Source organism: Ophidiomyces ophidiicola, assembly GCF_022830035.1.
Source record: "Ophidiomyces ophidiicola strain CBS 122913 chromosome Unknown scaffold_4, whole genome shotgun sequence".
Taxonomy (NCBI): Eukaryota; Fungi; Ascomycota; class Eurotiomycetes; order Onygenales; family Onygenaceae; genus Ophidiomyces; species Ophidiomyces ophidiicola.
This window is the reverse complement of record NW_026054644.1, coordinates 287,191-309,805: the sequence shown is the minus strand read 5'-3', so window position 1 is coordinate 309,805 and position 22,615 is coordinate 287,191. Positions and strand designations below refer to the sequence as shown.

The window sequence follows — 22,615 nt, the reverse complement described above, 5'->3', positions numbered from 1 at the left end:
ACTGGAACAAAGAAATGATGTTCCCCAGTCAGGCCTCAGCTTCAGCGTGCCAGGATGCATCGTCTGTAAATGTATCTGAAGATGGCCCAGCTAGAGACTCGACGGCCGTTTATCCATGGAGTTCTAGCCTGAAACTTCAAATCCCAACGGACAACAATCCCAGCGCCCCGGCCCCGGGAGACAACATATCGAAACCCAAGGGCTAATCGGAAATTAAACTTTAAGACTACAGGTGATATTGACGTCCCAACAAGCAATTTTGAGTGGATACAAAAGCTAGTACGGAGTATTGCGGCCGAACGGTTTGAACGCATGCCAAGCTGCTTATTTCTTTGGCATAGTTAGATGGCTAATCTAACTTTGCCCAGCTGGTCCAGTTCGAAGCTGACAAGGTCCTTGTGTTTAATGAAAACAGCGCCATCTTGCCACTTTGGCGTGGATAAAAAAAATAGTTGATCTTTAAGCTTGCAAATCTTCTGCATGATCATGTAGGGGCGGGAAGCTTGCTGGCAACTTCGTCCTTTGCTGCACAAAAATGAGGGAGCCATGATGGTCTGGGCCTTTGAAGGAGGGTGTCCATAAGGTTCCGTTGCAGTCCCGATCTCCGCTGGGCTAGAAGGAGGTCAGAGCGACAAGAATAAATTTCAAGCCAACAGACGCTGCAGTCCTCCGTAGTACGGCACGGCAGAGAGGGTAGAAAGAAATGGATAGCTTCTGGCTGGCCGAAATTCTCTCACAGAGGGGCTTGAATGCCGACCCGCCCATCGCACCCTTGCCAATAGTCCATGATTGGCCATGGCATTTGGTTTCACAGCCCGGGTTGAATTTTTCGAAAGCTAGCCAACCGGGATGCAACTCGCGCACGGATCATGTCGCCCAGAATCTTGCGGTCTCGACCAACTCCTGGCAACCGCCAATTCCAGGATGACGACGCTGCCCGCCTTGCTCCCGTCACAATGTCGCCGGCCAGCTTCGAAAACCAGACGTCATCCATCCCTGGGCCGATACGAAGCTATTCCGAGATAGAACTAGCGGCGGCCTGTTTGCCGTGTTTGCTGCGCTAATGGTCGGCCCGCCGCCCTGGAGTGGGTACGGTGGCGAAGAGCGACCAGACACGCGGGCTTGAGCCGCCGCTTCCAGGATGCGGAGCCGCGATTGCTTGTCTCGTCGCAAAGTCGATTTCTCTCCTCATCACCGCCTCGCCGCTCGTCATATGAGCTTCAGTGACCGTGGCTCCAGAACTTTCCTTGTCAGCAATGCCTCCCCTGCTGTAGAGTTTGGGGGGACGTGGCCTGGAAACTTAAGCTCGGCGACCAAAACCCGGGCCTTTCCCTTACTATAGAAGCACCGCTTGGTCCTGACCTTGCTCAGACAACCGATACTGACGTATTCCCCACTATGGAATATGCTCGTAACGCTGCCACAGGCGACACTCGCGATATGCCCGTTGCACAGCCAGATATGTCGCAAGAGCTGCGGCCTCAACGCCTGGTCCAGCGCGATTCGAATGATGACCTGACGCTGAGCACCAATCGCGTCGTGAAGAACCAAATTGTTTTCCGGGTCAGGGATGCCCGTCGGCCTGCACCTAGGACCCGAAAACCCGTTGCCGTGGAGCAGGACGGGGCTTCTGCCGAGCAGGCATTCCACTCCCGGCGGCCGCATCGCAAATCGCGGACGGGGTGCGGGAACTGCAAAAAGAGACGAGTCAAGGTGAGAGGCTGCGATACTTATCCCGACAAGGAAATTTCCTTGGAATATCCTGCGATGCCGCAGCGCCACGTGCCGCTGGCATTCACTTTCTTCGCTTGCGCTCATTGGAGTCTGACGTTGCGTGCGTGTGTGTGTGCTGTAGTGTGACGAGAAGAAACCTCACTGCAATAAGTGCGAGTCCTACGGCATCTCGTGCGATTATGCGGCGGTCCAGCTGCACGGGCGGCGGCCTCACCACCTGCCGGAAGGCCGCCGTACATCGACGGCCAGCCCAACGGCGATGATATTCTCCATGTCCGTCACCGACATGGCCAGCCGCATCCAACGGGTGCTTCAGTCAAGCCCGAGCTACAACTCGGAAGCCGACCCGCTGCCGCCGTTCACGATTTCAGGCGGGCCGATGGCCTTGTACCATTTTGTGCACGCGGTGCAACACGTCGCTTCTATGTCCGACACGTCGAGAAGCGTGTCCACCGGGGACATGCTCCGGCTCGCATTTCGGGTTTGTCATTCGGCTCCTTGCAGCTTCGTCTAATAAATATGCTAATCCCGGTGCACATCTTGTAGACGCCGCATCTCATGCATGCCGTGCTTGGTCTGGCGTGTACGTCTCTGTATCAGTACGGCGTGGCGAGTCGGCCGCAGCGACTGGCGGAAGCGTACCACTGGCAGAACGCCATCAAGCTGTACAAGCACGAGCTGCAAAACCCCATCAGCATCCACAATATGGATGCGCTCATGTCGACGTGCATGCTGATGGGAGTGCTGTCCTTTTCGGAAAAGGAGTACAGCCCTCTGAACTCGTGGGTGTTCTCGTCGCGGCCCACGGACCTGAACTGGCTGCTGGTGCAGGGCGGGCTGCGGTACCTGATCGAATCGGTGATTCCATGGCTACCACAGAGCATATGGTGGGACTTCTTCCTGGAAGCCGACGACGAGCACAAGACGTTCGACGACCACCGGGCCGGGTTCGTGGGGCTGCCGCTGGACCTGGCACGGCTGTGCGGCATCGAGGCGACGACAACGGAGGAGACCAACCCATACCACTCGGTGCTGCGACTGCTAGCGCCGCTACTGCCGCTGCCGCTGGCGCGCGAACACTTCTGCAAGTTCACGTCGTTCATGGGGCGGCTACAGCCGGACTACATCACGCTGCTGCAGCGCAAGGACGCGCGCGCGTGCCTGATCCTGTCGTACTGGATGGGCAAGATGTGCGAGCAGCCGCACTGGTGGATCGGCCCGCGCGTGCACGCCGAGTGCACGGCGCTGTGCATGTTTCTGGAGCGCTGCCCGGACCCTGAGGTGCGGCGCCTGCTGGCCTTCCCGGCCTCCAAGTGTGGCTATCCGCTGGGCCGCACGCAGCACGCGCTGATGCTGCACGAGCTGGAGTTTGGCGCGCTGGAGCCCGCGCCCGAGCCGGTGGTGGTGGTGGAGCGGGAGGAGGCTGGGCAGCTGGTGGAGCTGGAGTGAATAGCGAGTGCGTCTCGGTGAGGTTCGTCTCCACGGCGTTGGGGAGGTAATAGCTAATGGACGGGAACGACGACGTTGGAGGCCCGTCGTTGGGCATTGCCCGATCGGGCCGTGGCGTCAGGTGACGGGCGGGTTTTGTGTCGGCGGGGAGGCAGGCTAGACGGCGCACGGCGGCGTTTATACTCTCATTGACCACTCCGGGGGGGACAAGGGGACGGTGGGTTCTATTTTTATGTGTGATAATGTGTATTTATATGAAGCCCGGGCAAAAAGGTGGACGGATTCCATTTTTAAAAGAAGAGCGGATTGACCTGATATATGTTGAATCTAGACAAAGCAAGCAAGAAAGAAAAGAGTATCCGCCCAAAAAAAAAATAGAATAGCATATAAATAATATCCGCCCGTGAGTCAGGAGAGATACAGACAGACATCAGACCAGAAAACACAACGCAAAAAGGGCCTCCCGCCTGCCAGTCAATGGAAGAAGATCGGTGCTGCATACCGAAGAAAAGAAGGAACTACGGCAGGTTTGCCTTTGACACGACCCAGGCCTCCCAGATCTTGCGCTGGCGGTACTCGACGCTGACGCCGTTGTCGTCCAGGTCGTCGGGCGACACAGACGCCAGCAGCTCCCACTGGTTCGTGAACGGCGGCAGCTGGTGGTGGTGCAGCACGGGGGCGCTGGGGGCGGTGTCGGGCCGCAGCTCCAGCTGGTGGGCGCGCGGGCCGTCGTCGGCGTCGTGGTCGCTGAGGCCGTCGGACTCGTCGCCGATGCTGGCAGAGTCATCATCGTCGTCGTGGGCGGCATCGTGGGGGCCGTCGAAGAAGGAGCCGTTGTCGACGTCGTCATCGTCATCGTCGCTGTCGGAATTGTCGGGGAACGACTGGGCGTCGGAGACGTCGGCGCTGTGGGCCCATTTCTCGTCGAAGGCGGCGGCGTAGTCGATGCGGCGCAGGCTGAGCCACTCGAGATGCGGCAGGTCGGCGCGCAGCACGGCCAGCACGTCGCGCCAGCGGCTGCCGTCCTTGAGCAGCACGTCGCGCAGGCGCAGGCCGCGCAGCGTGCGGCGGTGGCGGCGCGCGAAGGCGATGATCTCGTGCGCGTGCAGCCGCCACGCCTGGATGCCCCACGCGCGCAGCCGCGCCCAGCACACGCCGTCGAACACCTCGTCCAGCGCCAGCGCCACCGGCAGCCGCGACGGGAACCCCAGGTGCAGCGCCTCGAGCCGCGCGGCGGCGCGGAACAGCGTACCGAACACGCGCGTCAGCGCCCGCAGCTCGCCGTCGACACAGCGCGCCGCGTCGAAGTGCAGCTCCAGGCACGTTAGCCGCGCGGCTAGCACGGCCAGCGGCGCTAGCGGCACGCGCGTGAGCGCCACGGCGGCCGGCGCGCTGAGCTGCGGGCCCGAGAAGCGCGCGACGCGCGGCGCGCCGGTGGCCAGCAGCGCGGCACCAACGGCGTGCATGGCGCGGCGGCACGCGGGCGTCCAGTCCAGCACGCGCAGCGGCGGGCCGTCGAGTGGACGGCCGTCATGGCGCGCGGCGGCCAGCAGCAGCTCGCGCTCGAGCTCGTCCTGCACGCGCAGGATCTTGACGTGCTGCAGCGCGGGGAAGGCGGCGACGGCGCGGCGCAGCCCATCCAGGTCGTCGCCGGAAGCCAGCAGGCGGCGCTGCTCGTCGCGGCGGCGGTGGTGCTCGGCGCACACGGCCGGGGATGCGCGGGCGGCGGACAGCAGGCGCACGAGGTCGTCGCGGTCTATTGATTTCAGCAGCACGTCAGGGGCAAGCGGTGGGGAGGGAGGGGCCTATTTGTATAGAACAGAACAGGGCTGGGCAGATGGGATATCGCAGGCGTACCACCATCGACGTAGAACGCGCGGGTCAGATAGGTCAGGGCGGTGGCGTGGCGCGCGAGGTGCGGGCGGCGCGCCAGCTGGTCGAGACGGCGCAGGGCGGCGGCGTCAAAGCGCACGACCACGCGGCGGAACTGCGCAGCAGCGGCCACGGCGGCGAAGCGGCGGCACACCAGACGGAAGCGGGCCACGGCACGGCGTGGGTCGTCGGGCGAGGACGACAGCGACGGTGATGGCGGGCGCATGCTCTCGAGCGACAACGCAGCGCGGGCGGCGATGCTGGGGCAGGCAGCGGCAGCGGCGGCGGCGGGCGCGAGCTGGTCGAGGATGTCGAGCAGCAGCTCGTTGGAGAGCGTGAGGATGGGCGCCATGGCCGGGCTGTCGAGCATAATTGTGATCAGCGGGGTAGAGGGAGGGAGGGAGGGAGGGAGACAGAGAGGGAGCGGGAGACAGGCCGCAGAGATAGGAGGTGCAGCCATCCCGACGGCCACCCACCGACTCCACGATAGTCAACTACATACCAGCGTTCAGTCACGACATCCAGCGTGGCTCGCCGTGGGTTGTCGCGGCCTGCCAGTCAGCGGACCGCGCGGGCGGCAGGAGGGAGAGGGGAGAGAAAGAAGGAGGAGAGAGGGGATAGGATGGGATTCAAGCGACAAGGCAAGACTAACTAGAGTAGAGCGTAGGTAGGTACAGACAGCAGACAAGACAAGACGAAGGACGGGCGAGCTAGCGCACTAGGTGCAGGGACGGCGTCGTGTACTGGGGTAGCAATTCGCGAACCAGGCACTTCGTCACTACTATAGGCTGGCGGCCTGGCGCCGGCGCAGCTCGGTGCTGCTGATCTTGCCCGCGAACGGGCCGTCAGGGCTGCCGTCGCCCGCGCCCGTCTTCCCACCGTTGCTGCCACTGCCCGGCGCGTCCAGCACGGCCACCTCGAAGGCCTCCAGCGCCGCCAACCCCGCCGCCGCGCGCGCCGCGTTGACCGCCTGCCCGCCGGCCCGCGTCTCACCCGACACCACCAGCGCCGTGATGCGCGCGTCCGTGGCCGGCGGGCCCAGCGCGTCCGCCAGCGCCACGAACCGCAGCTCCAGCGCCCCGCCTGCACCCACCACCACCACCGCCACCACAGTCCCGTCGGTACATTCTTCTGTGACAGCCCACGCCGACGAGGCTGCAGGCTCGACGATCGCCTGCAGAAACGCGCACACGCCGCGCCGCCGCGCCTCCCACGGCTCCAGGAACTCGCGGAACTTCTTGTTCGCCAGCATCGCGTCGCCGGTGATGCCGATGGTCACGACGCGGCGCGGGCCCGTGGTGACGGCCGGGTCCAGCGCCAGCAGCGTCGCCGTCAGCAGCAGCTTGTGGCCCGTGTGCAGGTGGTCGAACGTGCCGCCCACGGCCACCGAGTAGTGCGGCGTGGTGTGCGCGCGCGACAGCGCCACGGCCGCGCCGGGCAGAGGGGTGTTGGCCGCGCAAACCAGCTTCTCCACGGGGATGTTCATATTGTTGATCTTGTCGTTGTTGCTGCTGCTGCGCTGGAAGGCCGCCAGCAGCGCCGCGCCGGCCGGCGTGTCGAGCGTGTACACCACGGCGGCGGTGGCCAGGTCGGCCAGGCGCAAAACGGGGCCGAGCTGGTGTGCGCGCGCGGCGGTGTCGACGAACAGTACCCGTGTGTCAACCGCCCCAGGTCCATCCAGCGCCACGCCCGCGCTGGCGCCTGCCGTTGCTAACAGTCGGTACAGCTGCGCCAGCATGTCCTGCAGGTGATCAAAGGCCTGGCAGCGGCGCCGGGCGGCGTCATCAGTGTAGTTATTGTGGTCGTGATCGTGCTCATGGTCATGGTCATTATCAGGTGCGGCCAGGCCGGACACGGCGACGGCGAGGTCGAGTCCCGAGGCGGCGCGCGCGGCGCAGGCGGCCAGCACGGCGGCCAGCGGAGCGTGGTAGGCGGCATGCAGGGCGGCGAACGTCGGGCTGGCGGCGCCGGGCAGCAGCAGCAGCGCGCGCGCGCGTGGGCAGGTCTCGTCAGCGGCGGCCATGGCGGAGTCAAGGCAAGGCGAGGCGAGGACGCCGGACGGGCGAGCAGGCGGGGGAGATGAGCGATGAAGATGCCGAGGAGGTGGTGTGCTGAGTCAGTAACTGCTTAATCAACACTTAGTCAGCGGATTAGTCATAGTTATTCATCATGTTAGTCAGCGCTCGCGTGACCAGGACGCCAAAAGAGGCCAGACGGCCAGCTGGACGGCGGATGCTCCATACGCAAGCCAAAGCATGAATCCATAGTAGCATCCTCTGCAGGCTGTGGCTGTGCGGCTGCTCGCGCGGGGAGGCGGCCGTGCGCGTGCCGGGTGTCGCTGCGTAGTAGACTAGTTAGTGCGTGCCTCCGCCCTGCCGCCTGGCTCGCCGGTGCATGCCGAGCCATCGCGAGACTCAAGACCCGCTAGTTAGGCGTGACGTTAGGGAGTGAACCGTCTAACCTCCGTTGACGACGTCGCTGCATCGACCTTGCATAGTGATCAATCTCGCCGGCTGTCTGCTCACCGTCGTCTTCCGCCGGCCTGTCTCTCTCTTTCCCTGCCTCTCTCTGCCTGTCCCCTCCGCCCCGCGATGCCGCGTTAGCCCGCCGTGCTGCCCGCCGCCCGCCGCCATGGCGGACTCCCACGCCTTCGCGCGCCAGCCTGAAGAGCTGCACATCCCCACCGCTGCTTCTGCTGCTGCTGCTGCTGCCAACGGCCCGCGTCCACCGTCGTCGTCAGCGTCCGCGTGCATTGCCGCCGCAGCCGCCCAGCCGCCGCAGCCGCAGCACCACCAGCACCACCACTCGCTCCACCATCACCACCAGCCGTCATCATCGTCGTCTTCCGCCGCCCTACCTGGCGCCCTCCAGCCCGGCCCTGCCTCGCTATCGTCCCCCGTTCCGCCCGTGCTGCCCACGCTCGCCGAGCTGGCCGCGCTGCCGTCCGCCGCCATGGCCCATCCACACGCCTACGCCGCCTCCAGCCCCGCCGCCTTCGATCCACCTCGATACAAGCCCTTTGCGCCCGCTCCGCCCTCCGCTGCCGCCCACCAGTACTCGCCGCTGGGCCTGGCCGACATCCGCTCGCACATGGAGTCCGGCCTGCTCGATCATCTCGGTGCGAGCGGCGCTGGTGGTGGTGGTGGCGCGCAACCCCCGCTGAACATGAGCTCCGGCTACCTGGCGCCGTGGGGCGTGTACGCGCTGGACTGGTGCAAGTGGCCTGCTACGGCGCCCGCGTCGTCGGCCGGCCGCATCGCGCTGGGCAGCTATCTGGAGGACAACCACAACTACGTAGGTTTCTCTATCCCCTAGTCAGTTATATTTCACGGCCGTGTGTTAACCGCCCGCAGATCCAAATTCTCGACGCGCAGCCCGCAGCGGCCGGCGGCGACCCGGCCGCGCTCGACTTCGTCAAGGTCGGCGAGGCCACGCACACATACCCCGTGACGCGCATCGTGTGGGAACCGCCGTCGTCGCAGAAGCAGAGCACCGACCTGCTGGCCACGTCGGGCGACCACCTGCGGCTGTGGTCGCTGCCCGCCGACGGCAACAGCCATACGAACCGCATCACCACCGGCACGACGACGGCGTCGTCGTCGTCGCCCGTGCCCAAGCTGTCGCCGCTGGCGCTGCTGTCCAACTCCAAGTCGCCGGAGCACACGGCGCCGATCACGTCGCTGGACTGGAACGCGGTGGCGCCGAGCCTGATCATCACGTCCAGCATCGACACGACGTGCACGATCTGGGACATCCCCACGCTGACGGCCAAAACGCAGCTGATCGCGCACGACCGCGAGGTGTACGACGTGCGGTTCTGCGCGGGCAGCGTCGACGTCTTCGTCAGCTGCGGGGCCGACGGCAGCGTGCGCATGTTCGACCTGCGCAGCCTCGAGCATAGTACGATTATCTACGAGCCGTCGGACAAGACTGACAAAGGTATATCTAATACTCTCTTTCTACATATATCTATGGATACTGACACTCACAGGTACGCCCGGCAACCTGTCGCCGTCGTCCTCGCCCGTGTGGCCGCCGCCGCTCCTCCGCATTGCCGGTAAGTATACATTTGATATAAATAGATATATTTTATATTAACAGATCGATCAGCATCGCCGCACGACGCGCACCTGCTGGCGACGTTCGCGCAGGACTCGGGCGCGATCAAGATCCTCGACGTGCGGCAGCCGGGCCAGGCGCTGCTGGAGCTGCACGGGCACGCGGCGGCGATCAACTGCGTGGAGTGGTGCCCCACGCGGCGCGGCACGCTGGCGTCGGGCGCCGACGACGCGCTCGTGCTGGTCTGGGACCTGCTCGGGCAGAGCAGCAGCAATAATAAGAACAGCAACGCGGCTCTGTCGTCGTCGGGCGAGCGCGGGCCGGCGGCGTCGTGGGAGTGCGAGTTCGAGGTGTCCAACGTCAGCTGGGCGCCACACGGCGCGGGCAGCCACTCGTCGGGCTGGCTGGGCGTGACGGGCGGGCGCGGGCTGTGGGGAGTGTCGCTGTAGGCCGCGGGCGTTGTGCTGGCACGGAGGATTGCGATGTAGTTCGTTCTTGCTGAGAGAGAGAGAGAGAGAGAGAGAGAGAGAGAGAGAGAGATGTGTGTCCTCAGTGTGGCTTCTTTTGGGCTGTTTGCGCGCTGCTATAGATTCATGGCAACACCTGTTCCCCTTGGCGGTGAGTATTGTGCCGGTCCCGCCACCGTCATGACCGTACCGTACACAGCTACCCAGGCGGTCCAGCGCCGTCATGACACGTACGCCACCGTACGGCGGGCGTCCCGAAACATCGCCGCCTTCGCTCGCAACGTCGTCGCTGTTGCCGCTGTGAAGGCTCGCAAAGAAAGGCTTCGATCGCGGCCGCCCTCGCCGTGCTGCCTGTTCGCCTGCTGCCTTGCTCGCTCTCTCTCTCTCTCTCTTGTGCTCTCGCGCTCTCGCGCTCTCGATGCCGTCGCCATGGACCTGCGCACCATCATGAACGCCGACTCCGCCGCGGCCGCCAGCAGCCCGCCGCCCCTGCAACCGCTCCAGCATCAGCATCTCCAGCATCACCAGCATCACCAACACCCGCCTGCGCCCTCACCACCTCCGTTGCCACCAGTCCAGCCGCGCGCCAGACCTCCGCCGCCGCCGCCGCCGCTGCTCGCGTCCGCCAGCACGATCCTCCCCGGCATCCCACCGCCGCCGCCAGCATCGCAGCAGCCCTTCCTCCCGCACGCCGGCTCGCCCTTCACGCCGCAGCCGCTGAGCACCGTCTCTCCGCATCCCCAGCAGCACCAGCAGTCGTACTTCTCGCAGCCGCGCGCTCTCTCCGTGCACTCGGCCACCACGCCGTCATCCGTCCGCAGCTTCTCGTTTGCCGCTCCGCGCGACAACGACGCCGCCGCCTCGCAGCCGCATGGCGACGCGCGCGCACCTCCAGAGCTGCTGTCGCCGCTCATGCACACGCCGTCCACCAGCGGCAGCGGCAGCGGCAGCGCACGCGCCCCGGTGTCGTCGCTGGTCGACCAGCCGCACCGCCAGTATCTGCTCGACGCCGAGTTCGACCGCCAGCGCGCCAGCCTCAGCCCCAAGTCCTCCTCCTCGCTCGTCCGCCCGCCCAGCATCCCTGCCGCCGACCTGCCTCGCGTCGCTCCAGACCGTCCGTCGCAGGGCCTCTCGCCCCATGACGCCAGCCGGCCGCTCTGGCTGCCAAATACCAACAATGCGAGAACAACTACCCACGATGCCGCCGCCCAGCCGCCCCGTCCGTTCTTCCCGCCCACCACGCCCAAGACCTCGCGCCCGCCGTCCTCGAGTCGTCCGCCCACTATCTCCCCTACTTCCAGGCCGTCTGCTCAAAGAGACCCAGACCCTTCGGCGCTGCCGCTGAGCACCCCCATGAAGCCCGTGGAATACCCGGCTCAGTCCCCCGCGTCCGCGGCGCATCTGCCCAAGAAGAAGCGCAAGAGATACCACGAACCTCCCATCTACGCCCGAAAGGCGCCCAGGTCCTCGGGCACTCCGCCGAGTATCCCCGTTGGCTTCAAACCGCCCCCGCCCTCGTTTCTCCCCACCAAGCCGCCGCCCTCCAAACGCGCCGTCTCGGAGGACCGGCCGACGTCGAGAAACACGTCCCTCCCGCCGCGCCTGTCCCTACACACGAGCCCGGCCCAGACCGACGCCGAGGGCAGCGTTGCTCGACCGAAGCCCGTCACCACCCCCGTAACCTCCCTAGGGCCGTGGGAGCCGTCCGTCACAGGCGTGATTCCGCATGAAGAGGTGACAAAGTTGATCTGTGACTTTCTCTTCCAGCAGGTGGTCATGCGAAAGGACATTGGCGGTGCTCCTGCTGGCGGAGCGGCCACTGGCTCGGGAGCCATTCTCGAGGTCGAGGCGAAGCTGGGACAGCTGGTCGACAAGAATCGAGGAGAGAGGCTGCGCCTTCCGGTGCTTACGGAATGCGTGATCAGCAGAGATGATCCGCATATGCGACTGGCTTTTGAGAGTTCCATGTCTCTGGTATGTATGCCCTTGGTTGTTTTTATACAGAGCTAGGCTAACAATCCCCCACACAGGCCCAGCACCGCTCCCTCAACAACTTCCTCAACGAAACCGTGAAAGCGTCCATGGTCCCCGGCTCGTCCCGCATCCCGCTCACCTACGCGCACAAGAAAGAACGCGACACCTTCTACGAGATCTCCCCCGCCGCCCTCCCTCCACTCGTGCAGCACCACCTCAACCCGCGCCACAAGCCCAAGGTCCGCGTCACCACCGACCAGCGCACCGGCGAAATCCTCGCTCGCATCATCAAGTGTCGCATCGCCGACATGGACGTCCACAGCCCGCGCACCAACCTCGACTGGCGCATCAGCGTCAATCTCGAAATGAACTTCGACGGCGACGCCAGCGAGCTCATCCCCATCGCCGGCATGGGCGATGCGCCCGTCCCCGCCGCCGGCGGTAAACGCACCGGCTCCCGCAACAAAGACCGCATGAGCTACCGCCACCTGGCCTATCAGATCGACCTGACTCAAGTGGCCACCGCCGAGCTCGCCACCGCGAGCCCGCCGCTTCCGACCACGGACTTTGAGCACGAACTCGAGATCGAAATCTCGTCCGCCGAGATCAGGCGCCAGGGCGACCTGGCGCTCGCCGGCGACCCGAGTAACCAGTACGAAGAGCTGATCAAGGGCTTTGTGGATAATGTCAGGGTGTTGGCGAGAGCGGTGCCGGGGAGATTCTAGAGAGAAATTGGGAATTTGGTGGTGGTGGTGGTCTTTTTTTTTTTTTTCTTTTCATTTTAGACTGCAAAAGTTAAGGATCTCAAAGGTTTTTTTGTTGGATTGTCTTCTTTTTTTCTCTTTCTCCGGTTTTCATTGACGAACGTTCTTCTGTGTTGGAAGCGACTGCTCGAGATTGAACTGCTGGACTTGCTTTTTCTGATATGTATTTTTACTTTTTTTTTTTTTTTCTATTTTCTATGTCATGTCTTTTGGCGGCTGTTTCTTTTTCTATCTTCGGGGCATAGTGTCTGAGTTACAACAATCTTTGCTTTACTATCTTCACTTTAGTCCTCGCTCGCCCCATCAGATCAACGAGTACGCACGAGTTGAACTAGACATAATGAAACCTGCCTCCCTAAAGCGTACTTTGAATATCATGGGATTTCATACTCGCTAAAGCTATCCTTAAATCCTATCCTATATACAGACAGGAAGGGAAGACAGGAAAAGGATGTATGATCAGTAGCAAAGGAAAAAAAAAAAAAACAAATGTAATTTGCCCAGGAGCGTCCCAACCAAACGAAGACATGATACTTGGAAAGAGGCCAGGGGTATTTGCAAGTTGTGGCACGTGAGAAGACGGCGTTCTAAAAAAAAAAGTGGATCGATATAGCATGGACAGAGAAGAGAATAAATAGAGAAATGAAAGATGAAAAAAAAAAAAAAAAAAAGTTTCGACCCAAAGCAAAAGAAACCAAAATAACCGCACAGAAGCTCATCCAAATCATGTCACAAATATGAATCGATTTGTCAGGTAAAAATGAGTTTCATAAATCCTTCTTCTCGTCAATGTTAGCAGGCACTATGTCTATATATATATACCCAAGAGGGATGGAAAGAAAATGACCAAGGTCCAACAACAGGTGAGGTGCATTCACGCGTTAATCATAAGGCTTTGGCATTTCCCACCGCGGGCACACCGGTGGGGATCGTCGTTACTCCAGCGGTCGGTGTCTGCCGATCATCGCCGGCATTCGTCGCGCCTCTCTCGCGCAGACGCCGCCCTTCCATCAACCCCCGCAATCCGCGTTTCTGTAACCCGACAACGCTACTGATCCCTCCCGTCCATACCTCCCTGTCGGCTTTGCTTTGTGTCTGTGGCCGACTGGAGCTGTCGCCATTGCTCGACTGGCGGCCAACGACGTCCGACTCCGTGAAGCTGTTGCTGGTATTTGTGGATGCGGAGGTAACGGTGCTGGCGCTGCTAAGAGATTCGGTGCGATGGCGACCTCCCAGGTTGGTATTGATTCGGAGGTTAGAAGGGCGTTGTTGCGAGGCCGAGTTGGTGGATGGACGCCGGCCGGAGGAAGAGGCTTCATTGCCATCTACTTCGGCGGAGTTTGGATGCACCGCGCTTACCTGTTGGCTTGAAGACGTCCTGCCTAGTTCAGGACGTGACCTGGCGCCGCCATTCAAAATCTCTAACGTGCCGCCAGTGCCACTGGAAAATCCAGTTCCGCGTCCACCGCCCGCAGCCATGGCGGTAGCGTTGAATACCGCGGCGGCGTTACGGCCGTCCAGGACTTGGTGTAAACGTTCGACAATAGCTTCAAGCAACCCGTCAACTTGATACGGCCGTGCCAGTTGTAGAAGTGAGCAAAGTATTTGGGGAGTGCATAGAGGTGAGTTGATAGGGGGAAGTGATGAGGTGTAGAGAAAATGAACAAGCAGTTGCACTGTTAGGTAGGTGTGCGGGAGATAGAGCGTTCGCGGACGTGACATCGGTGTGAGAGAGTGAGCAGATGGTATCTCAAGGTTAGGAAGTGCCGCAGAAGGGGTATTCGCGCTAGCGTTCGACGGCGCACTGGCATGATTGACAAGGGTGGTCGCTGAAGAAGACGTGGAAGTATGGCTCTTGTGGCTTATTGTAGGTGTGATGGTGACATTAGAACTGCGTTTATTGCTGCCTTGATTGTTGGCAAAGGAAGAGCCAGGCCGACGAACAGTACCCGCGTCAGATAAGTTGTCTGATGCAATTGACGTGGATCGACGCAGTAACTGGACGAAATAGGGACCCCATCGTCTGGCGAGAACATGGGAGTTGACTGGGATTCTCCCGCCACCAATTGTAAGTAGGTCCATATCGGCTATTTCCATGAGCGATTGTGCCGCAAGACCCAACCGTTGCGCAGCTGCAGAGTAAGGCCGACCGCCACCAGATTGCAAAGAGAACCTGGGCTGTATGGATGCTGGTAATGCAGGGGCGCTCACTGATTGATATTCCGACGTGGCTGAGGTCCGGCGAGGATTCTCGTAGAGTCCAAAGGCTTCCAGCTCCACCAAACAAACGTGAGTAAAGTTAAGACGGCGATGATTATAATCTTCAACCAGACTCCGTTTCCTATGCCCTAAAATAACAAATGTGCTGCGTCGATTCCATAGAACTCCGCGGTTCCAACTACCATTGCTGAACATCGTGCCACCAACATCTATGCGACCCCAAGTCAGGGTTTTTAAATCTAGTGCCCAAAGCGCATACTCTTGTTTGGAAGAAGTTAAGTAAGTACCGCTAACAACAAAATGCCCATTGATGATGCCGCCGTTTGGGAATCTAAGACCGGGAGGAGAAACGGAGGTGTCCATGGTCTTTTCTATTAGTCGGCCGCTCGGCAGTCGAATCTGAAGCTCTAGCTTCACATCAAGAAAATTATAGTTTGAATATATTAAAAGGGGAGTCCCGTTAACATCCGTATTCGCATCCTTAGAGTGTGTAAAATCATCGCCTGCTCCAATGTGTGACACAGGGACATCGTTCAGGGGTGTGACAACGCTTCGATAGGCACCACAGCTCCGGTCTAAGGGGGACGTCACAGTCCATCTCAAACTTCGCAGATTGAATATGCTGATTTGTTCGATATAATGATTGGAGCTGTCCTGGCCTCCAACGACCACCATCTCAGCGCCCCCGTAGCCATCGATATCGACTCCTATTGTGCCTTGGTGTGGGTTAGATGAGGATGGATTGTGTTGGATCGCCGATAAGGGTGCTTGAGAGGAGGTAAAGACTGCGGATGAGGGAAGGACGGTAGCGCAGTGGGCATACCGCCCCTGAGGTGTGTTGTTCGCCTGAATACGTGTCCATGTCCGCGTCGGTACATCGTAGATATGTATGTCAGACATCACGACAATCTCCGGTTGGGAATCCTGGGCGGCAGTTTGGGACAAATTGCTTGATGACTGGTTCCCTGGTGCGACCCGGGGAGACATGCCACCATAGCAGACCAACTTTGTATCGCCGAGCGCACATACACTGTGGAAATATCGTGGCGGGGGAATGTCCCCCGTTGTCTGGATCTTACTCCAATGACGGCGTATCAGGTCGAGCTCGTAGAGATCTGACGTAAGCTCTGGTCGAGTTCGAGATAACATACGGCCTCCGAAAACGTATAATTTGTCGCCCAGGATCGTGGTAGTGGCGCCAACCAGGGCATGAGGCTCTCTACCTGTAGTTCTATGTACATTGCACACCAGTCCTGATAGATTTGTAGAGCCTACATTCGTCGCTGGACCGGCGATTGTAGCCACGGGATGTGGGCTTGAATACTGCGGTTGGGCAGCGTGGTCGTCCCGCGCCCCGTCAGGGAGCGTGCTCGAAAGCATGCTTGTGAAGTCGCTCAAATCAGTGTGAGGCGTCACGGGTCGGGAATTCGATCGTTGGTAATGGGTGTAGGGAAGTTCTTTTTGGTGTCCATATGCGGTATCCCCGCCTACGGATAGTCGGCGGCGGCTTGTGTCTAACGACGGGCTTCGCAACGAAGCTGCATTAAGATTAGAGGGGAGTTGAGGCTGTCTATTGCTGGTTAAAGTTGATGTTCGTAGCCTAGGCTTGAAGGTAAAGTCTGCCGGAGGTGAGGTTGCGGGTAAGCTTGAGCGGCGGCTAGGATAGGCCGACGCGGCCGGTTCGTGGGAGGGAGTGACCGGGGTGGGCGAGCTTTTGGGCGGAGCTACTCCCGGCGAAGTGTTGGAAAACCCTCGCCGTTCTGAGAATGCAGTCGATGGGCGTACTGGCGACAGAGACCCTAGCCCCTTTATTTTAATCTCGCCTTGCCGGAGATATCTCTTTACTGATGAAAAAGGGTGCGATTTCTCGAACTCGGAGGGGACGGAGGTCGAATACAAATTACCGGACGAAACCCCAGTCCTGGGGGCGCGACGTTCCCCTACTAGGTGCGGCATGGTCGTTAACGGTCACATTCAGGAAGCAAAAAATAATAAATAAAAAGTAACTCGAAACAAAACGCGCTGGAAGGAATTGCAGGCAGAGCAAGACGAGTTGGAGAAAGAGAAATAAATAAAGAGGCGGCGAAGAGAGAGAACAGGTAAAATTAAGAGAGACGTGCAGCGCTGCAGGCATCAATACGTACAGTTGTCTTGCAGCGGAGGTCAACGCACAGCAGAGCGCATTCCGCATTGAGTTGAGATCCCCTGTTGGCAGGCAATAATAAGATAAAATGGCGCCCCCCCCCGCCACCTGGGGTGCACCCCAGAAATATCTGAAACGGGATATTAACGAAACCAGAAATCGAGGACAGGCCGCGAAAGGCGACGACGGGCAGACGGCCAGGGGGAACAGGGCGGGTTGGCGGGTTGGCGGCCGTTGGGGCTCGAGACTGGTGAGGGTTGTGTGGGAGGCAGAAGACACGCAGTAGGTCGGTAGCAGCCCGCTTGGTGCCTGGCAAAGGTGGCTGTTCGCCGTCTTGTCGCCGGACCAAGGAATGGCGGTCGTAGGCAAACGAGCTTGGCGGGCCTAGCTAACGGGCGAGCACAGGGCGATGGCAATTTCGCTGGGGGACGCAGTGTCAAGGATCGGCTGCAGGGCAACCATGCACGGCGAGATTACCACCACCGCCTTATCTGCCGTTCACGGAGCTGTACAGGAGGCTCGATGGCAGCGACAGGCTGGGTCGTGCGAACGCGAGGCCTTGAAGATGAAGCCGGCTGGATGGCGGGCGAGCGAGACGACCGACGTTGGCGAGGCGGAGCGGCGGGCGGCGCGCTGATTGGCTGGCTCGCCGCTGGTCTACGCCTGGCCTTGGCAGATTATGTAATCAATTCGCGAACTAAGCGGGTGAGGCGAGAGACTACGGTCGTTCATTCATTCATCTGGCTTCATAATTACACAGGTGACGGGCCGCGGCGGGCACCGACTATGGCACATCTAATGGAATCCTCCCCCCCCCCCACAGCAGCCCTACTGCAGCCTATTTCTGGATCATGGTGTAACGGAGGTAGCTGTGCACATCGTTAGCAAGCCACTCACAGAGAAGGCCGGCACCACACGTACGGCTTGACAACGCGCACGTCACCGAATTTCTTGATCGCGTCTTCCGTCGACACGGCGGGGGGAATGATCACGTCATCGCCCGGAACCCAGTTGATGGCCGTGTTGACGCCGTTCTTGTCGGTGGTCTGCAGAGCATCAACCACCCGGAGAACCTCTGCGGTGTTGCGGCCCGTGGACGCCGGGTAGCTCATAATGAGGCGGATCTTCTTCTTGGGGTCGATGATGAACACAGAGCGGATGGTCATGGCCATGCCTTCCTTGCCCGTTAGCGCGGTCTGATTTGTCATAAAACAAAAAATTTAATCGCAAGCATACCCTTCTCATCTACGTTGGTTGTATCTTGGTAGTCAATCATATCATAGAGGTATGAGATATGGCGGTCGGCATCAGCGATGATGGGGAACTGCAGGTGAGAGCCTGTCACTTCATCGATATCCTTGATCCAATCATGGTGCGACTTCAGGCCGTTGGCACTCTATCACAGATCCTGTCAGAGGGCTTGTTGCCAGGCTGCATGGATCTAGGCAGGCTTTCTCACCAGTCCAACCAGCTTGACGCCGCGCTTGCTGAATTCAGGCTCAAGCTTGGCAAAAGCGCCGAGTTCTGTGGTGCAAGTAGGAGTGAAATCGTCCTAAACTCGATATATCAACGGCGATCCCGGGCGGTACTCGCAAGGTGGGGGGCATACAGGGTGGGAGAAGAGAATAACCCAGTTGTCGCCAATGAACTCGTGGAAGTCAATGTCTCCCTTGGTTGTGACAGCTTTGAAATTCGGGGCCTCAGACCCGAGGCGAAGGCTGATGACGCGTCAGAAATGGCAGAGGGAGAGAGAGGCACAGATAGACTCACGGAGCAGCACGCTGGTTCTGGTTAGCCATGATGGAGAGTGAAGGATGAGGAGGATAGAAAAAACAAGGTCACGGAGGCAGGCAGGGGGCGACAAAGAGTGGGAGAAAAGAGAGGGTGAGCGGGAGAGATCCGGCGAGCTCCATCGATATTAATATATGCTTCCCGCTTATTTATTATTCGCCCGCTGTGCTGTTGCGACGCGGCTGCCAGACTGCCCCTCGTTGGCAGAATAATCACGCAATGACACACCGCCTTGCACCCCCCGCGCGGGTATTGGCCGGGTGGCCGCCAGGGTCGCCTCAGCCAATTGCGTGCCCGACATGACAAGGGCCGCTAGTCGCCGTTTTAAACCCTGCTGATTCATTGGGCCCCAAGCAGGGCGACCGGACGCTTCGTTGCTGACTCAGCTGCTAAAGCGTGCTTCACTGCGGCTGTATCGGGCAAGGCGCAGCGCGGGCTAGGCTATTTCCGGATGATACGCACCGTCCGCCAAGCATCTCACAATCGCCCGCCAATTCACACGGACCGCCAGATGAATCTCAGCCACGGTATGCGGGCTAGAGCTGTGCCTTGCGTACTGCAGATGGCATCTTTGCACTCTCTCTCATTTGACTTGGTTTGCTTTTTCAGCAATACAGAGTATCTGATCTGAGCTCGAAGTCCCAGATTTCCTGTTCCTCGGCCGCCCAGGCCTGTCGTTGTGATATCAGACCGGGGTCATCCCTATGAATCCGAGACCAAGGCCAACATTGAATTGTCGCTTCCACCGAGCCGAGTGCACCCTTGCGCTGTACCCCACACTTCAGCACACACACAAGAACAGATCTGGCTGCTCCTAACATGATAATTTTCATATCGGAGATCAACGGTCAATTACTCTATATTTTAAGATTGATCTGCTACCGATAGCCGTTCGAGACCTTTCAAAAATACGACAGGACGAACAGAATGCAGAAACAGACGGCGATTAGGACCCACCTACTTAACGGGTGCGTCGCGTCACAGGCCGGCGTGTTCGCCGTCTTCACTGTGTACTTGCTTCGGCATTCTCGTATAAAAGTCGTCTGATCACAGAGCCCAGACAATTACATGCGAGAAGATGAGGGAGTTTTCGCTCTGACCATATATATGGGACAATCCCTTCCGAGAATATCCCGACATTGAACTTTTCCTCGCCAACGCCAGGGACTACCGCGCAAGAACTGGAGGATTCTGCAAAATGATTGTCCAAGTTTTCGACATCATTGTCAACTAAAACTAGGCATGTATACACAATCCAAACTGTTCAACATCCCTACCTTATTAGCGAGACGTGGCCTGGTACTTAACGCCCACTCTAACGCCGAACCTATCGTCTATGTCCCTATATATGCGTTTCAATGCCCTTCTCCTTAAATGTATTCAATGCTAGATAGATGATATTTTGCAGGGACCCAAGATAACTGCGATAAATGCTCTACTTCCGTTCTGCCATTATTTCCTAGTGCGGTTGTTAGCACTTACAATTTCACACTGGTTTTGCGCCGACTTCAAGTGAACACAAGTTGGTAGGAGTATCTGAACCTACACTGGCAAATTTACTTCGGGCGCGAATTCTAGGTCCATAAAATGCGAGTACCCATGGAACGATTGTCAGTAAGGTGCCCTATGGAATACATTAGAGAACGGATTCTTGGCTGCAAATTGCACACAACAGCTGGTACACACAATTCCACCAAGCAAACTCGAAGCTTCTGCATAACCGAGATTGTTGAACATTGCACGTGCCACAAGTGGAAAGCAGCCGCCGAGAACATTTCGACCTGGTTAAAGGCAATTGTCAATTCAAGGTACTCAAATCAGGGGAGACATACATGTGACGTACAGCAGGATTGTGCTGCCAGTGCAGAGCTGGCATAACGATGGTAAGTATCGGCAAGGTAATTGAACACGGCAAGATATATCGAGAATATTCCAATCGTGGCACATCCGACTGCGAGAGCTGGCCAAATCCAATGTACTGAAGGTCCTGACGTCCACCCAAACCAAAACATTCCTGCTGGCATTAGGATGGATTCGACACAAACAAAATACAACCGGCCTTCCGGCGTCGTTGGCATCTTCCCCAGCCATTTGGCAACCTTTTCTTGCGTTATACTAATAAACAGCGCAACGAGCGCCCCACCACACATCGCTATAGGATCAGATTAGTTTTATTTAAAGTAAATAAGGCACCAATGCAATCGGATTTACCTGTGAAAACAGCGCCAGATTGCTGGATATCGAACCCGTGATTGTTCCGGAAAACTAGTGGAATCGATCCAAATTGCAGGTAAAGAACAGCCCAGCTGAATGAAACCCAGAGTGAAAAGAAGAAGACAACTGGCTCTGTCATCAGGAGATCTGTAATACTGTTCAGCGAATGTTAAAACTGGAGCACGGAGTCACCTTACGAAACGGCCGATATAAGGATATACCAATCATTTTAGACAAAGTTTCCCTCTCTTCGTCACTCTTAACCTTCCAGCGTATACGCTGACAATTCTTCTTTTCACGCGCCCCTAATAGCGAGATATCTAACCCTGGACATCCAGCAATTTCTAACTTTTCATACCACTCATTCAGAACTTTTGCTTTTCTACTTAGAAGCACGCTGCCACGAGTCTCTTTGAAGAACAGGATTATGGCAAGGAGCACGATGGCCGCAGCTATAGCTTGCGAATAGTAGATCCAGCGCCACGATGTATGCTTGACGATTGCACTCGAAAAAAGCGGCCCAAGGCCCGTTCCAAACAGTGCTGCCGTGGAGAAAAGTGCCATGGGGGTATTACGATCGCTGGTGTGGTATATGTCACTTATGATTCCGCCAACTATCGTGGAAAATGTTGCTATTCAAACGTCAGCAGCAGCTCCCCACAGGCCTGAATGGTCAACATACAGCCCCCTACTCCCAGAAAGAATCTGGCAAGTATCATGCCGGCGAAGGAACGGGTTACGCCGCAGCCAATCTGGCATACTGTGTTGTGGAACATGTTATCATTTGGTGCCCTCTGTCACCCAGAAAATGCGAGACTCCTACTAACCAACGAACAACACTCCGCTCCCGATAAACATCGGTCTTCGGCCATTGATTTCTGAGAACGGTGCTAGCAACATTGGGGCAACTCCAAACCCAAATGTAAACACGGTAATGCCAATGTTATATACTACTCCGCTGATTCCCCATGCTTGGGTAAGTTCTTCTTCTGCAGGGCTATAACAGCCCGCTGCTGCAGCACTAAGAATGGTAACAGTGCATGCTACCCCTGTAATCACGGACTTCAGCGTATTCGGCCACTCGAAGGGCGATGTGTAGGGCTTCAAGTCCGGCCGCGGAGGCAGAAAGAAATCTTGATCCGTTGATATAGTAAGGGAGCAAGGGGATGGAAGATCGGAGTCGAAATCGAGATAAAGGTAGCGAATGTCTGCTTTGTCGGCTGCATATAGGACACCAGGCGTATCTCTTTCTGCTGAAACATCGACGAGCGTTGAGTTTGAACTGTCATTACTCTGTGGTTCCGGCTGAGATGGCAGCGAGCTTCTGGCCCGGCGGCCGTCTACACCCGCGCTGAACGTGAGAGGGTCGCCCATGTCAGCAGCCCACACATCACCTTTCACACTGGAATGTATGAATCATAATAACATCACAAGCCAGCAGAGTTTTAAAAAAAAAAGTTGATATCATTCTCCCTGGGCAAAACGATCCACTTTTAGGAGGCTCGGCCTCTTTTCTCCAAATTTTTTCCCCAAGCGCAAGCACTTGAGCCTGCGACTCTTCCCCAAGTATCTGAACCAGTGGCAACAAGTCTCATCCGAGCGGCACCTTATCCGAGGTTTGGCCGTTTCCAGGGTTGGGAGCCCGAGAGGAACATAAAGCTAATGATAATAGCCGACCAACTTTCCGGAGCTACGGAGTAGGATCCCTGAAGCTAAAAATTTTCATTCTCTGCGATACAGTCGCCAACAACCCAGCAAAATCACCGCAAGAAGTTTCAAGACTCGCTCAACTTAGACAAACTATCGGTCAGCAGTGTACCTATGAATTAACTATCTAACAGATCGAGATTACGCACCTGCCGCAGCCGCTCAGTCCGCGCCACGTGTGAAAAGATGCCCAGTCTTCCCGACTGAACCAATATGGACAA

The 22,615-nt window shown here is 58.5% G+C and overlaps 8 protein-coding genes across 8 annotated transcripts; 3 read left to right on the top strand and 5 right to left on the bottom strand.

The window, feature by feature from the left end:
• Positions 1-1,398: 1,398 nt before the first annotated feature.
• LOZ57_001530 (uncharacterized protein) lies at positions 1,399-3,183 on the top strand (the record flags this gene model as incomplete). The annotated part of the gene is made up of 3 exons (XM_049250618.1): positions 1,399-1,713; positions 1,856-2,215; positions 2,281-3,183. The coding sequence occupies 3 exons, from the start codon at positions 1,399-1,401 to the stop codon at positions 3,181-3,183; spliced, it is 1,578 nt and encodes a 525-aa protein (XP_049110202.1).
• Positions 3,184-3,701: 518 nt separating this feature from the next.
• Positions 3,702-5,407, bottom strand: LOZ57_001529 (uncharacterized protein; the record flags this gene model as incomplete). The annotated part of the gene is made up of 2 exons (XM_049250617.1): positions 3,702-4,939; positions 5,041-5,407. The coding sequence occupies 2 exons, from the start codon at positions 5,405-5,407 to the stop codon at positions 3,702-3,704; spliced, it is 1,605 nt and encodes a 534-aa protein (XP_049110201.1).
• A 429-nt stretch (positions 5,408-5,836) lies between these two features.
• Positions 5,837-7,078, bottom strand: LOZ57_001528 (uncharacterized protein; the record flags this gene model as incomplete). Its single annotated transcript, XM_049250616.1, has 1 exon — positions 5,837-7,078. One exon carries the CDS (start codon positions 7,076-7,078, stop codon positions 5,837-5,839), a length of 1,242 nt encoding a protein of 413 aa, XP_049110200.1.
• A 608-nt stretch (positions 7,079-7,686) lies between these two features.
• LOZ57_001527 (uncharacterized protein) lies at positions 7,687-9,563 on the top strand (the record flags this gene model as incomplete). The annotated part of the gene is made up of 4 exons (XM_049250615.1): positions 7,687-8,349; positions 8,409-8,994; positions 9,047-9,112; positions 9,166-9,563. 4 exons carry the CDS (start codon positions 7,687-7,689, stop codon positions 9,561-9,563), a joined length of 1,713 nt encoding a protein of 570 aa, XP_049110199.1.
• A 447-nt stretch (positions 9,564-10,010) lies between these two features.
• On the top strand, positions 10,011-12,280 carry LOZ57_001526 (uncharacterized protein; the record flags this gene model as incomplete). The annotated part of the gene is made up of 2 exons (XM_049250614.1): positions 10,011-11,555; positions 11,612-12,280. 2 exons carry the CDS (start codon positions 10,011-10,013, stop codon positions 12,278-12,280), a joined length of 2,214 nt encoding a protein of 737 aa, XP_049110198.1.
• A 924-nt stretch (positions 12,281-13,204) lies between these two features.
• LOZ57_001525 (uncharacterized protein) lies at positions 13,205-16,495 on the bottom strand (the record flags this gene model as incomplete). Its single annotated transcript, XM_049250613.1, has 1 exon — positions 13,205-16,495. The coding sequence occupies one exon, from the start codon at positions 16,493-16,495 to the stop codon at positions 13,205-13,207; it is 3,291 nt and encodes a 1,096-aa protein (XP_049110197.1).
• Positions 16,496-17,520: 1,025 nt separating this feature from the next.
• Positions 17,521-18,481, bottom strand: LOZ57_001524 (uncharacterized protein; the record flags this gene model as incomplete). Its single annotated transcript, XM_049250612.1, has 6 exons — positions 17,521-17,551; positions 17,604-17,856; positions 17,919-18,078; positions 18,142-18,234; positions 18,292-18,400; positions 18,453-18,481. The coding sequence occupies 6 exons, from the start codon at positions 18,479-18,481 to the stop codon at positions 17,521-17,523; spliced, it is 675 nt and encodes a 224-aa protein (XP_049110196.1).
• A 1,427-nt stretch (positions 18,482-19,908) lies between these two features.
• Positions 19,909-22,061, bottom strand: LOZ57_001523 (uncharacterized protein; the record flags this gene model as incomplete). Its single annotated transcript, XM_049250611.1, has 8 exons — positions 19,909-19,932; positions 20,020-20,097; positions 20,160-20,254; positions 20,317-20,625; positions 20,685-20,834; positions 20,885-21,319; positions 21,370-21,447; positions 21,515-22,061. The coding sequence occupies 8 exons, from the start codon at positions 22,059-22,061 to the stop codon at positions 19,909-19,911; spliced, it is 1,716 nt and encodes a 571-aa protein (XP_049110195.1).
• Between the last annotated feature and the right edge of the window lie 554 nt (positions 22,062-22,615).